The sequence below is a fragment of the Rhopalosiphum maidis genome, chromosome 1 (genome assembly GCF_003676215.2).
Source record: "Rhopalosiphum maidis isolate BTI-1 chromosome 1, ASM367621v3, whole genome shotgun sequence".
Lineage (NCBI taxonomy): Eukaryota > Metazoa > Arthropoda > Insecta > Hemiptera > Aphididae > Rhopalosiphum > Rhopalosiphum maidis.
This window is the reverse complement of record NC_040877.1, coordinates 53244597-53261365: the sequence shown is the minus strand read 5'-3', so window position 1 is coordinate 53261365 and position 16769 is coordinate 53244597. Positions and strand designations below refer to the sequence as shown.

Below are 16769 nucleotides of genomic sequence, written 5' to 3'. Positions count from 1 at the left end.
ATATCTTATATTATGTACTATTATATATGCGTTTACTCATCCAAAACCCATATAACTATATTATAACGCGTCTACACCACCAGCGTCTCGGAACATAATGTAGGACAAATCACGTGCGAAAATCCGTAAATATTGTAGTGACTGTCCGCTACGTCTGGTCGTGTTGCAGTGTTTATAGGTATAAATTATAATAATACGTTTGCGCCGAAAACGATTACGTCTACTTTCAGGGCCCCGCCTATGCTGTAGCTCAGCAAATCTGAAAATATATGAGAAAATAAAAACACATTATACATATTACACACGCAGACATATACACATACATATATGCATACACACTCACAGTAGACACGTATATGAATGCGCGCGTCGTATAACAACTAAAGTAAAACAGTAGTAGTACCGGTAGCTGCAGTAAAACATTTAATGGGCATCATTTTAACAGCTATAAAAAAATATATCTAACACATTAAATTTAAATGTTTCGATTATTTTGAAGTGTTTATGTATACGAGCAGTGTTTTGCACCTAGTTTATGATTTTTCGCCTCATTAATTTTAATATTGAAGACATTTTCTTTTACCTACCTAAATATCGTATACACCTAACATCTCTTAATTAAATGAGACGTTTATACTCTTAAAGTCAATATATTTTTGCATGATCGTAAATATCTCTATGATAATATTATACGGCGGCTAGGATATCTGTGTTTTGTTTTGAAATATACAAATTATTGGATCTATCACATTATCATTATACTCTTATAACACGTATGTCGTATGTATAAGAGAAAATATTTAGTATACTTACTCGTTTAATATTGAATCTTTAATTAGCAGATAATAGTAGACTGCCCGTAATATAACTTTGATTGAGTTTTTATTGTTTTCAACATTTATTTTGTCTATTTTAAACGTGTGTACAGTGTACAGTATACATAATATTGTATGTATAGTAAAAATAAAACTATTTAATAACTGATCATCATATAAAATTGAAAAATACTACTAAACAAATAATTCTGATTAAAACATCGTAATATACATATTTTGAATTCTATTTCGTTGCATGTATGTATGAACATTATAAACGTTTTCAATGTTAACGGTTAGAAATGTTGGCATTATCACGTGTAATAAATTATTGACTGGTATGATAGGTAAACATTATGTTCTACACAATTTACGCGAGATAAGAAACATCGAATATGCGATTGAGAATATATTCATGTAAAAATGATTTTACTAAATTTGTAAACAGCGATGGAAAGTTTTGATAATTTGATTTAGCTAGTGAAAGGTGAGAAAAATGAATGGCGATAATGCGTATAAAGTCGATCTGTATTTGGTCTCGACAGATCTAAAGATGTCAATCGATCGTTAGTCTAATATGAATGGTCCACACTTGATGTTTTCCTTGTTCGGGCGAAACGCATAATATAATGTATATAAGTTTTATAATGTCTGAGTTCAGAGGAGCTGCTAAGGGTCTCGCTAAAACCAACAGCCGTTAAAAATTTACGGCTGTGCGACATAAAATGTATAGCACTTATGCGTATACACGCGCGTGGAGATTTCGACTATGAGATTATTATAATAATACGTAGGTATATAGTTACGTGTATTATGTAACACTATAATAAGCATCACGTGGGCGGTATATAAATATATAATGTTCGCGAGAATGAAATACGCGTCCATTTGCTGTATATTTATTTAAAAAAATTAATTATTTGTAATGATTATAATATGTTCCCTAAATTTCTTACTCAGTACGCACACATATGTATATATCGTCAATAACTTAATTATGATTGCAGGAGAAAACTGCAGACAAGTCAAGACATATAGTGGAAGATGCTTTATGCGAGAACAAAAGTTTACACTTTCGTGAAAAGTACGAATTCGTCCAATACGTCAAGGTACGCGCAAATCGCACCGGTATATTTTTACCGTTACATGAACGATGTATACTGTCCTCAATGTAAAAAAAAAAAATAAATTATAATGTACACATATACACATCACACATACATTTACATACATATACAGGTACCTATAAAGACTATTCTTATAAGGCCTATATATATATATGTGTGTGTTATATGGTGTGATATATATAATTTATATATTTCTATAAAATTTACATATTTTAATATACACTTATGTGTGTACACTCTACAACGTTTTAAGGTGCTTAAAATAATGTATAAGTATATATAATATTACTAGTGCAGACGAAAATGAAAATGAATAAATGTATTATGTAGAGTAATTAGTTAACTGTAGTTTATAGTTTTATTACAATTTATTATTGGTGAAATTGATTTGGAGGATCGTGAATGGATAAAATATTATGGTGATTTCATAACATTTCGAAAAACTAGTCGTTAATAGTGAAAAAATATATTATCGTTTCGATGACGGATAGTTACAACACGTTCTCGAAAATAGGGGAGAATTTATTGGCCCATCCCTATTATAGTAACATCAATATAATAATTGTACTGTAAACTATATACATTTATATCCAAGTGAAACAACCAATGGAAGACGTTATTTTGGATTATTTTCAGTAAGCATATGGTGGCGGGATATGTGTATAGGTAATTCAATAATGTACTTGACGCCTCTGGCAGAATAACGGCGTGCGTCTGCACTGCGTGGGTATATTCAACGTTTTGCTCATATAATAAATATTTATGCGATTGACGGTCAAAATTTGCGATACGACGAACTGCAGCGCACGATGCGGGTCACTGTCATCGGCGCTGTTGTGATCTGTAGACTATAATAACGTATCCGACATGAGCGTGTGTCGTGTTGTAAATACATGTAATCGCGGTACATTACTGTTATTATTTTTTCAATTTAACCGATTGTTATATACGACGCGTTTACGTGTAATTCGTTAATATTCTATAATATAACATGGAATATAAAACGAATTCCACGATTGTATATAACAATATATATGTGTATACACAGTAGGCACACACTTACACACCACGCACAATATATATATATATATACGTACAACATATCGTACATGTACTACGATAATGTACATTATATTATATATATATATATATATGTATAGACATATAGATGTATAGAAATCTCGGGATGTCTATAATAATTCATTCGGATATGTCATCGCTGCCCTCCCCCAGAGAGACCGCCGCCGCCACTGCCATCGCCACCGCCGTCGTATTAAAGCGGTTAGCTTGTAATTATTCCGCGTCTTTGACTTTGATCGTATATACCCATATATTACATTATTACATGTCGAAAGACGTATGGTATACGCGCAGCCGCGACATTATATTGTATCCGATATAATATATATATATATATACATATATTTAGTGTGTGTGTTTGTAATAATATATAACATAATATAATAGAACACAATATAGTAATATATACAATACGCGCGTGAATATATACATAAACTGCAGCGATTTATTTAAGTATATAAATGCCGGAACAACGTCGTCCCGCCGCCATCTGCTCATCTGCATTATAGGAGGTGTATTATATTAAAATATGGGTTATACGTGTATATACGTATGCGCGCGTGTGTGTAAAATTTGTATGCCAAAAAAAATAATAATCGAATAAACACAAAAACGACAACGACGAGTCGAGTCAGCAGCAGTCCATATGCGCCTATATTATATTATTATACATGTTTTCGGGTCTTAACCGATCGCTGCGGTCCATTGTCACGCGTTTATGTAACGTCCTTTGTAGTGTTATATACGTATATATATATATATGTGTGTGTGTGTGTGTGTGTGTACATCAAACGATAATGCGAATCGTATACACAGTGGTGCGCCCGCGAGTTCTCGGGATGCTGTACAATAACATAATGTATAATATTATATTATGTATATATATATATATACATTTTTTTTTTCTCAAAAAAAAAAAAAAGTCAAAAAGCCACTCGTCCCGGCGCCCTCTCGGGTCGCAGCTGATGTCCGAATCGTATTTTTATTTAGTATTATACGTTTTTAATGCACTCGCCGCCGCGAAATACGCGCGCGCGTGTGTGTACATAGCGGTGCAAGACACAATGCGCACGCCCCCTATTCCGCCCATATGAATTGTACAATATATAATATATGTACACGATAATGGTAATACGTGCACAATGATGATGCAACGGTAATAGTCTGCGGTCTATACATATGTATATATGTACACACGTGTATATGTTATTATAAGAGTCGTCGAGAGAGACGGAGTGAGAAAGAGAGAGAAAAAAATTACACATTATTATTATATTATGCGCACAACAATCGTTTGCCAAAACACACACCCTCTGGAGTGCGAGCGCGTCGCGCCCGCGTGTTTAATATTATTGTCGGGGTGGGTTTATATTATACACATAAGCGCATACGTATGTATATTTCGCCCGACACAGTTTGTAATTTAATAAAATCCGCAACGTACGTTACCTAAACCGAACCGTTGCTCCGATGACTCGTAGAATAAATGTATACTCGATACACGTCCCGTATAATACACATGCGGTTTTGGCATGTCTACACAACGACTATATACGAGGTCAACGCATATATTATTATTCCATTATGAAATATAATTATGTGTGTGTGTGTGTGTGTGTGTGCAATGACGCGAGGGGTGTCCCGATGTATGCACTCGGGGGCAGTTTCACACATTTCGAGTGTGCCCACACGACGTTAAGTCACTGTTTAACCAAATACTATTATAATATATTACATTTACCCCTATGGCCTTATATATCTACTGTACATACACGCATTACTATATAATATTGTATATATTTGCAACGCATACCTGATGTACGCTTGTTGTATGTATAATATGCTAGTAACATCGACTATATCTGTGTTTGGGCGATTATTTTTAGGAACGAATAAATTAATGCAATCACCATTATACAGTACACGGTCTAATCTATCATAATACTAAATACTTGCAGTTTATACTGTAACGCGAGTGCTTTATACGAAATGTTGTCAGCTCTTAACCATCGGTATACATATTATATATAGCATATCAACTATTATCGGGTAAATTTTGTAACGAAATTCGTTTAATAGACAATCTTCAATCTCTCACGTCGTACTTCACTTTCCCAATATTATTTCATAACTTTCTACGTTCGGGTATATGATATTATACTTTTTTGATTTCGATAAAATTAGGTGCAACACATTTAATATTTTACAAGTATTAAAATAATTTTGACAGTATTTATTTAAAAAAAAAAATTTCTGTAGAAAAAAAAGTCTAATAGCAAATTGAGTTATTCGAAATTCGTACATAGTGATCCTTGCATGTTACTGTAGACGTTGAAGTCCTTAAAGAAGTAAACGAAGTAGCAGCATTACGAATACCACCACAATAGATGTTGTCGCTATACACACCGAGCATATCATCTTATATGCACACACACACGCTTACTTACTTAAAGATATCATGACTTAGTTCATTAATCTACGACTATCAACACATATATACTTATGTATTTATGTATAAAAAAATGTCAAACATTTTATTTTTTACTTAAACATCGTATTCAGTCATTCAGAGTTCATTCTAAATATACTGAAACGAAATTTCGTCGTGATAAATCATAGAAAAAATTATTACCATGTTCTCTATACTTTGTTCACTGTCCAGTAAGATATCATAACTGGCCAGACGGAAATTGGTTCTTATTTATTTTATTTTATTTTTTTTTTTTTGGGGGGGGGCATTTATTGGTATGATGTTTTTTTGTTGGATAAAGTATAGATATTTTATATAAAGATCAATATTAATAGCGTATATCGTTAAAACTTTAAAAATCAGGATAAATAGCATTTAATCAATCATATACCTCTCCATAAATCGTTGAATCTAAAAATCATATACTTTATAATTACTTTAAAACGCATAGTTTTTTAACTATAAAATATATTGTTTATATAAATTCATTTATTTAAATAAAAAATTATCGTCAGCTAACTACCTAATTATCGCAATAATTACATAGTAATTTAATATATTTTTTTACATGTTATAATAACAATTTATTTAATTTTCTTTGTAATTATAAATAATTTTTCCATTTTGGGTAGTTAAAATATCACAATAAATTTAAAACTAAACTTAATTCTTTTAACTCTTAATCCCCATACGGCTATGCAGAACATTTGGATAAGTTGATAGGTACATAATATATAAATATACTCGTACTATACAATTTATGTCTATATAATTGAATACGAATCGCGTATATTATTTTACTGTTATATAGGTATTTATCGTATTTTTATTTTATGTATTACTTAATACACATTAGTAAATATTAAAATATTTCGTCGATCCAGATACAATTTTATAAATTACTTATAGGGCTATACATAATACATGCTGATATTTTTATTTAAACATATATAATTAACTACTGAGTGTATTGTCTGAAGTCATGAACAAAATTACTTAGTTTGTAATTTGAATCATTAAATCCTCCAAGTAGTTACATCATAGATAGGAGACTGCACATAAAAAATGACGGTATACATACCGATAATATATGTTAAGTATACACGCGGTTCCGGTTTGGCATATCATAATAATATATGTTACAATAATAATAAACTACTACCTATAATAATATATATTTATAAAGTGTGACGAGCATGTGATGGGCGTCGTCCTTGGGCAACGACGAAGACAATGACGGCCATATTGTTTAAATGGTGGGATAAATTGAGTGTGTGTGTGTGTGCGTGTGCGTGTGTAGAGAAAAAAGAAATGAAAAGGAGGGTAGAGACAAAAAGCGGAAAAAAGTACGGTCGAAGAGGACCGGTGTGAAAACAACGATAATTTGTTGCTGGTGAAAAGGCAACTGTTTGGTCGTCGGTGGCGGTGGCGCGACGATTGGATGGGGAGGAAGGAAGGACGTGGCGGCGGCGACCTGTCACCCGGACCAACGTACCGTGACACTGCTGCGGCTGCAACCGAGAGGACTGCAGGACGCGCGAGCTAGATAGAGAGAGAAAGAGAGGAGCGGCGGACCCGTGAAAGGGGCAAAATGCTTCTCACATGTGCTAGTAGTCGCTTTCCCCCCTCAGAGAAGTATATTATTGTATTATTATTTTAGCGTTGTCGAAACTCGACAGTGGCGACGTATTTCTCACATACAGGAAAAAACGTATTTTTCTTTTCGTAATACTACGTCGTCTCTCGTCTGTAGTAAATTTTACCATTGTATTTAGAAGTTTTTTTTTATCATGAACTAAGAAATATCTTAGGATATAAGGAGCTTAAAAAAAGATGATAAATAATAATTTTAGTGAAATACTAAAATGTAGAGTACTACGAGTAAAAAAAAAAAACAACAACAATTTTAAATTATTAGTATGTTTTCTAAGATATTGAAGTATTTTGCTAGTTTCGAATTAAAAGGGAATACTATTCATTCTTCAAGCTTAAATTAAAAAATACCAATAGTATCGAAAATAAAGATACTGCAGTATTGGCTAATAGTGAATCTATAAATCATTCGATTGGTTTTGAGTTAAATTGATTAATACGATATCATAGTTTTAACTCCCAAAGATATGTGTGCTAATAGGCTATGATTTAAAATTTTAATGAGTTTTTTGATAAATATATACGTATATATATATAAATATATATAATGTGTGAAATGTGTATTTCATGGTATCCCTTATTTGAATAATCCAAATTTCTATATCTAAGGTCATCTGGCTGAGAAATGTTGTGTTTCCTATACATTCATCAATACCTCATATACGTATTTAACAGGTATTATATACAATAATATATACATTATACATAAGTCGTATATTGATAAACTTTGCACTTTGCATGCATAATATATTATTATCATAGTCAAATATATATTAGTAAAGATTACTAGTCATATATACGCTTTATTTCTTTTGTTTTAATTTATGTAAAGTATGCTGCATAGTCAATTTCCACAACAATTTTTTTTTATAGTTTTTTTTTTTAAATGAATAAATAGTTGTACCTATGTAAATTTTAAAACTATTAAAATGTATTTACCACGCTTATTTAGTAAACGAGTAACTCGTTCTTATATAATTAACTTGTATAATTTTGTAATTTAACTTAAACACTATTATACGCATTCAACGTACTGAATTGTCAAAAAGAACTTAGGATTTTAAGTATGATTATAATATTTAATATAAATAAGCAGGTACTTTTATATTTTTTTTATATTACATAAAACTAACTTAATTTTCAATTATTAATATAACTATTGATTTTTCATTAAATTGTATCATATATTGGTAAAACGTTTAAAAAATTTTTATTTTTATTTTCAAACCAATGAAATTGTACACTTTAGATATTGCTTTGTTAATAATAAACTGTAAGTCATGCTTATCTTTTATTTATTCCACGCATTGATTTCAAAAATTGATATTGACATTAATTTAGGTAATATTGTACATATTATAACTAGTATAAGCGACCTAATGTTTTTTGCAATTCAATTAAATACAAACAACATACGTTTAATAAGCACAAATAAAATTTTTAATGTATATTATCGTGTTATGATATTTTAAAATATATATTAATATCAATATAATATGAGTTGCTTAGACATACACACTAGAAGTAACTCGATTTGCGTATCGATTATAAATCGAAAATCGATGTGGTCGATGAATTATTATTACCTATAAGATTTAAAATTTTTAGTAAGAAAATTTAAGCACGTATTATGTATACTAGGAAATTAGGTAATAGGTATAGCTATCTATATCGTGTATTATTATTTTTTGTATTTGCAGAAGAAAGAAAATAGTATTTTACATATTATACGAGACGAACGAAGTGATATCTGTCGGCGATAAACGATAATGTATTGTATGCGTAAAAACGCATATATTATGATCTCCACTGTGGCATATAAAGAATTTCACAGTTGAATTCGATTTTACGACCCGCGCCATCGCGGCCGGTCACCACTGTCCAATTATGAATCAAAAACGGGCTCGCGTGCACATACACACACGCATATATGTCTATGTATAGTATAGACCATATTATTATTATTATCATCATCCGCCTCACATAACATAAATGTTCACATATTTATATTACGCATAATATGCATGTGTTTATCTCTCCGCGTTAAGTGTAATAACTTTTAATGTACGACGAAAATACAAAGAATGAATGAACGCACATTTCGACGACGGTTGGATCGACCGACAACCGGTTCGACCACCTTTTCTCGTTCAAAATATGTTTCAGATATTACAATTAACACTCTTCTAAAGCGTCTTCGGCAGCCGTTTAAATTCGATATCGAATGTCGCGCTGCGCTATAAATGATAATATATATGTACTTTGTCTCGTTGCAAAATGCGACGAACCGCACGTACTTGTGGTGTGATTTGTCGTTAAAAAATGTGTCTAAGAGAGTCAAAGGGGGAAGAATGCTCGAGCGGGATTTATTCTCACCAAAAGTTTTTTATTTGGCCGCCAAAAATATAATTTCACAATACCTACAATAACAGCACAGATCAATACCGATAACGGCTGTATTGGAGCTCATGAAAACGCAAAATGTCATAACTATAACGTCTATATAAACTGGATCGGTGCTATCTCTCCTATCCCACTTATTTTGGTACACTTCAACGATTGCCTACTCAATACTAAAAAAATTATAGAATATATTTTATTCGAATGTTAAGACTGATATAAGTTTTATACTATTATATTTACACTATAAGTATATACCTCATAGGTCCCGTGCAGAGATTAGCATCTTATATTATAGGTATTGGTATACCTAATGAATGGAACGAAACACGTTAATGCGGTAGATTACGCGCTACTGTTTTGTAGCAGTCGTGTCCGAGTTGAACATTTATTGTGGTTGTGGATTTTTATTTTCTATTTTTATAGTAGCCGATATTAATGACGTTAAAAAACTGTTTTAGATTGGTGCATAGATATTGACATTTTCATACACTTTACTCCGATGTCTGCACGAAACGCGTATATATTATTATATAGCTTTCTCTGTATGGGCCCATTAAACCATTTTATCGTCGAGTGTATTCATGTTAGACCTATAGCTATATATGATAAAAGTATTTGTGCTTAAACTTTAAAGACCAAAAAAATATAAACTTATTAGTTTTATTTACCTATTCATTCTAAGATTTATTTAGTAATGAAAACTATAGTAAATTTATATACATTTAGGTACCCATATGTATGTCTGTTTTAAATAAATTATACCTATTAAATAATAACGTTATTTTTCTCTACATATTTATCAATCTATCAATATTTTATTTATATATTATTATTTACATTATATTATATTTTATGAGATTTTGGTGATCTGCGGTGGTATGGCCATCACCGTGTAGGTCCTATATGTTTGACAAAATTTAAATTGAACTTGTTCAAAATTCGATTTTTGAAAATAGTTTTCTGATCTATGTAACATGAACCTCGTGACTATTAGTCGGTCTTGACGGCACTTAATCTATTTAAATTTAGTGAAAAGAAAGATATGATTATAATATCATGCTTTTAAAATGGCTTAATTTCTGGTTTGACTGATTTATCTAAGCGATGGTTCACTGTATAGGATTTCGGAAATAACCCGATTACTGAAAATCTACTCAACTTAGTTTTTTTTATCTAAAAGACCATCCGTCAATAAGAGGTATGTACCAAATAGTCCACAAATAAGTAATAAGCCTCTGTTATAGATTTGTTCGTATTAATCACAGTAGTATTAGTCTATTTTAAATTTATAATTTTTTTTTTAAATTCATCTCGTATGTTTTTTTTAAAAAACGTGAGTGAGAGAGAGAGATTATAAATACAAGTCGATTTGCGTTTCTACAATAGCGACCGCACAAAATATAGCGCGGTACATACCTGCCACGATACAATGTAACGTGTTAATATTGTTTTATACACAGAATCCGCGGGGGTCCGGTGTGCAATGGTATATTATATTATTATGTTTATTTTGTCCGTTTGTTTTACATTACGGAGTCACTAAACTGAATGCTAATACACTTATTAATGTAACGTAACTACGTGCACCTATACGGTAATGGTGTCTGAACGGAAAAATAATACAACGGCAAGTCGTACCTATACCACCGTATATATATATATATATATATACACATCTATTATTACCTATAATAAATTATTTAAACGTATACACGCGCGGACTCTGCGGCAATTTGTTTTCGTTTTTATGGACACGCGCGCGCGTTATCCCGCGGCCGATCAAAATGTAGCGCCGCTCGTGATATGTATACGACAGACGTGAGTACACTTGCTTGGTAAACCCCGCGAGTAAATAATTGATACGCCCCGCAGCTGGACTGTCGAAAAAACTCGGACGGATATATAATAGTATTACGAGTCCCGGCGAATATATACGTATATGCGTATATAATGTATATCGTGTAATATATTATAATATACACGTCTCGTGACTACGGGACGTCGTCGTGCCACCCCACCACCCGCCCCTGCGCCATTTGCGGGTTTTATGCCCCTCGCGCTATCGTCGTTTATTGTGTGTTATTAGGTTTTTCACTTTTTTTATTTTCGTGTATTTCTTCGTATCAAAAATTCGTCTGTCCAACATCCAATACGCCAGTCGTTACATCATAGTCCATAATAGCGCATTCGTATACGCGATTAACGTCGACCGCATGCGCACATACTGACCATATACATATATTATCATAATATGTGTAAAACAAAGATGTTTTCAACCGTATTGTACAGTTGTTGTAATATACGACGTAGAAATACCCGTACACGTATATATCATACGAATAGGTAGGTACACGTTTAGTTTTAAAATATCCGATAAAATTCAATATTTATCTGTGCGCGTTGAACGTCTGAGTTATTGTTAACATTTTTTTTTCACGTGATACTGTTTGGATGCAAACGAACAGAATATTTTTTATGTTTTATTTTTTCATAAAACAACTAAAGGCTAATACCGTGTTTTCACGTTTTATGTTTTAATCGTCATGTAGTAACTATATAAATATTATTCGTAAATTGAATATACACCGCTAACAACATGATATCCAATTCGTTTTTTATCGATCACTGACAAATATTGAATAACATTACGATTTATATGTTTCATTATAAAATGTAAGTGCACACGATAATTGCCGTTATTCGATCGTTTCGTTTCAATTATACCAACGTAATTTGGCAATGACTTTAAAAGTTCAATTTATTCGAATTATTAAGTAATAACTTTGAATAATTCAAAATTATAGTCATTCAATTTTTGTGTTTATTTAGTTTTTATTTATAAACGTGATAACAACAGCAGTGATAAATCACCGCAACCGTCGTTAATATCCGATGAGTGCTTAACCATGAATAGATATATTTTTTTTTATGGTTAACTTGTGGTAAAAGGAGTGAATCGTCCAAAATTAAAAACAATTGTTTTTCTTTAAATGTTTTAATTCTAATAAAAATCAATAAATTACGTGAATAAATTCATAAATTTTTCTCAAAAAAGAAAATCCTGCAAATTCTTTCTATTATTTAATAGTTTATTAAATTGTTTTGTAAAAATAATTGTATTGTAATAGAATAATTAAGTTTTATTAAGTTTAATGATTTGTATTTTTATTATACAAATCAACACGACGAAGTTCCAAAACAGCTCTTTTGCAAGAAAAAATATCAAGAATTTAATAACAATGTTAATAAATGATATCATATTAAACAAAAGTGCCAAAGTGAGATGATAAAAAATGATAAATTACGCAAATTACAATTTGAGCATTTATCTTGTGAAAAGGTATTCCCTTGATGAATATATTTTTCATATTTTTCCTAGTGTAAGGTATACATTTCATAAAAGACTTTAAAATGTTCACGGTAATTTACTTAAGTGTGCTACGGTACACAAAATCCCGAATTTACTTATACAGCTGCTAAATAAATAGACGTGTGATAGTATGCGTTGTGCTATACGATAATACTCTATAGGAACACATCTGATTTGTATAGGCACTATTATTATAATCGACGTGAGTCTGTCGATTTATTATCGGACAAACGCGAAATCGTAAATAATCCGTGTGGCTATATACATAATACACGAGTATAGGTAGATACGCTCGCCGATGAGATGTATTGCGCGGTAGTTACGAATAGTTTAACCACCCGCCGATTTATATATTGATATATACATAATATGCATAATAATATAATAAAATTACGCGCGTATAATATACGTACATATTTTTAAAAAAGCTATTCATATTATTATTATACGAAACGTCCAATACCAATAATAACTATATACTGTAACATCACAATTTGTACTAAAAAACACCAGGGGGTGGAACATATATAATTATTATATTATTCAGCGTCCACGTTATATATATATATATTCGATATCGGTAATCTGAGTATCCGACACTAACCTAATACCGTAAACGCGTATATTTTACTATAATATATTTCTTATTATATTATAATATTATTATGGTCAACAGTTTTTCTCGATTATCATAGTTAGACTGGATATTATTGCTATATGTATAGGATTTTTTAATCGACTGTACGACTACGTCACAGTAACACGATCATTATATTTTACTCTGTTAATTTAAGATATCTTATTATAATACAATTACCAGGCTACATTATAAGTATGTACCTAATGTAGGTATATAATTACGCGAGTATAGCATGATCGATACGAAGAAGTTTGTTTTCTTTTTAGTATTCAAACTCAGTTAATCGATATAAATAAATTATCGTTTGGATGAAATACCTATATTTCAATAAAAATGCTTATTGAAAATTTATTTGTATCAATAGTATACATTAGTTTCCAATGGACTTATTTTGAGATCCAAGTATAATATGAGTTCATTAATCAGATGAGTTCTTAAGGCGAAAGGTCCAAGAACAAAAATGTATATATATGCAATGCAATAAAAAAAAATTAACTTGGCTATGAATTAATAAATATTAATTATAAAGTGTTTAATTTATTTATGTATTTTAAGTATATTGTAATATATAAAGAAAAAATTATGAAAATGGATAGTAATAAAAATAGAATACTTATAGATATTTATTTTTCATACGTTTTGTTTTATATCAACTTAAAATTAATTATATGAAAAAATATTTTCAAAATCAATACTTTATGAAGTGAAGGGTTGACGAATAGTTGGAATTATAAAAATTTTGAAAATTGATTAAAAAATATGGAAATATATCATCAAAAATACACACCAACTCCTTTAACCAGTAAAGTGGGTATAATAGACGAATTTCTCCTGTGTTAGTATTTGTGTAAATCGAGACCATCTTGTTTAAATTCAAAAGACAAATAAAGTAATTATTAATACTAATATATTAAACAGTGATAGTCGATAATGAGTGAAACCAACAATTATAATATAATATTATATTCTTTATCTAATTTGATTTGATATTGTAAAAAGAACAAAACTATATTATTACTTATAATTTGTAATATATCGTTGATAATATGTTTGTAAACAGTCAAAGCATTATTTAATAGAAACGTAGTTTGAAATATATTACTTTGTGATGATTAAAATACGTTGTTTGCAACGTAAAACAAAATTAATAAATATTAATGGATTGTATATAATGAATTATTGTAAAATTATACGATTTAGATAATAAGAAATAATGATGCAGTCGTGGTGTTAATATATTAAAGAGTACTAATAAAATAATATCTGTTTAGTGCATTGGTATTTTATCACAGTATTGGAATTCAATATAATATTCCATACGAATAAATCATATGTTGTGTTTGTTTGTTTTAGACTGAATCGTTGCAGTGTCGAGGATGCTCAGATCCAATTACGGATAGGTTTTTATTGAAGGTTTCTGACAAAATTTGGCACGTGTCCTGTTTAAGATGCTGTGTGTGCAATTTGGTATTAGAAGATGAACCGTCATGTTTTATCAAAGATGATTCAATTTATTGCCGACAGGACTATGCCAGGTAAATCATTTTAAAGAGTTTTACACAATTTAATAAGTACCTATACGAAACAAAGGATTTTGAAATATAATGTAAAAATAATATTATGGGTTCTATGTTTGATCACTGTTGAGAGTATATAATATAATAATAATAAATCATATTGTTTGATAAATACCGTACATTTGTACTTACGTCCTATAGATATATGTGTCCTTCAAATTAGGATTAAGTTGAAAAAAGTCAAATTGATTTAACGTTTACGTAAATTCATTTTAAACTTTAAACATTTAGAAGAAGAAATTAGACATTTTTGTAAATGTAGGCATTTAATATTTAGTGCTATACCTGCGTATGCGCTACAATATCGAGTAGTTCAGTAGGTTAGGTAAAGTACAGTGAATATAATTTATTATTAAAATACAACTATCGAGGTATTGTATTTTTTTCAAGAATAATATATTAAAATATCACTTACTGCAGTTCCTAATACATTAGCACGTGAATCGCATATTTTTTTTCACAATCATCTGAGCTATACGTATAAATTAACATTTTAAACTTCATTTGAAAAACTGTACTTGCACACAGTAAACACTGAACACACATATTTTACCGCATATAAGCGAAATTATATGTTATTATTTTCCTATGCTCATTTACTGTTCATATTTAACAAAGAGTGTAACTCCTCCTCTGCCGGGAACCGAATGCATAATTTCCCTAATGCAATGTAAACCCGGCCATAATTCATTAATGAGCACAATTAGAGGTCTGAAACTGGTGAACAATTCAAATAATAATAATAATATAAAAAAAAAAAAAACTTCTGCAATTATTTATTTATTGAAATCAACACCGGTGTGGCCAAACGATCGGTCACACTACGCCTTATTGTCACTCGGAGACATGACGAAAAAAAAGGTACAAAAAATATATTATATTAAATAAAAGTGTTTATTGGTGTGTTTTGATGTACCTATTGTAAAGCGATTTCGAGAGGTCGTGGCGCGAGAATATTATATGGGAGCCGCGTGTTTATCATTAACGCCTCTTTACAAACAATTATTATTGGCCAAAGTGTGAAGAAGGTGTCCAATATACGTCTCTTGTACACACCGTTGACATTATTGTTTATTTAAAAATTTATGACCCCCGTAGAAGTGCCCGAATTTTCAACCTGACTCGGGTAAATATACCTGTATGCGTACTGTGCATACTGGTTTAAAATAAAAAAATAAAAAATGTTTTTATTTTATTTTCTCTGCCCGCCCGGTGATTTATAGAGGGCCCCGCGAGAAGACAGAAGCGGCCGGTCGTATAAATCATAAAATTAGACGTGTTTCGAAGATACCCGTTGAAGACACCGTGGCACAATGCCTCGCACCTGTTAATGTGACACTGTGACTTCTGTAGGCCAAGATGATTTTTTTTTTTTTTACATTCCGCCGCCACCCCCACGCGTAGTTGTGTGGCATGTATATAGTCTTGTAGGTATATTATTTAACCGAAACTAATATCGCAAGGGCTTTATACATGGTGTCGCCTATTTGTCTCTAGATTTTGTATGGTGTTTTATTATTATTTTATATTTTCTTTTTTCGAGGGGCAGAGAAGGATGAGTATTTTTCATTAAAAAAGAAAAACATAAAACAAACAAAACAATAACCTTATAGTACAAAATCCTGACTCGAAAT

General features: G+C 30.7%; 1 protein-coding gene across 3 annotated transcripts in view; it reads left to right on the top strand.

Moving 5' to 3' along the window:
* The window catches only part of LOC113550679 (LIM/homeobox protein Awh), a 78289-nt gene that overhangs the window by 41249 nt on the left and 20271 nt on the right, over positions 1 to 16769 (top strand). For 2 of the 3 annotated variants that reach the window (XM_026952672.1, XM_026952671.1), the window contains exons 2-3: positions 1823 to 1924; positions 14912 to 15093. In XM_026952672.1, coding sequence (XP_026808473.1) covers positions 1823 to 1924; positions 14912 to 15093 — 284 coding nt within the window. The remainder of the gene's footprint in view (positions 1 to 1822; positions 1925 to 14911; positions 15094 to 16769) is intronic. The other variant, XM_026952673.1, reaches the window with a different exon arrangement.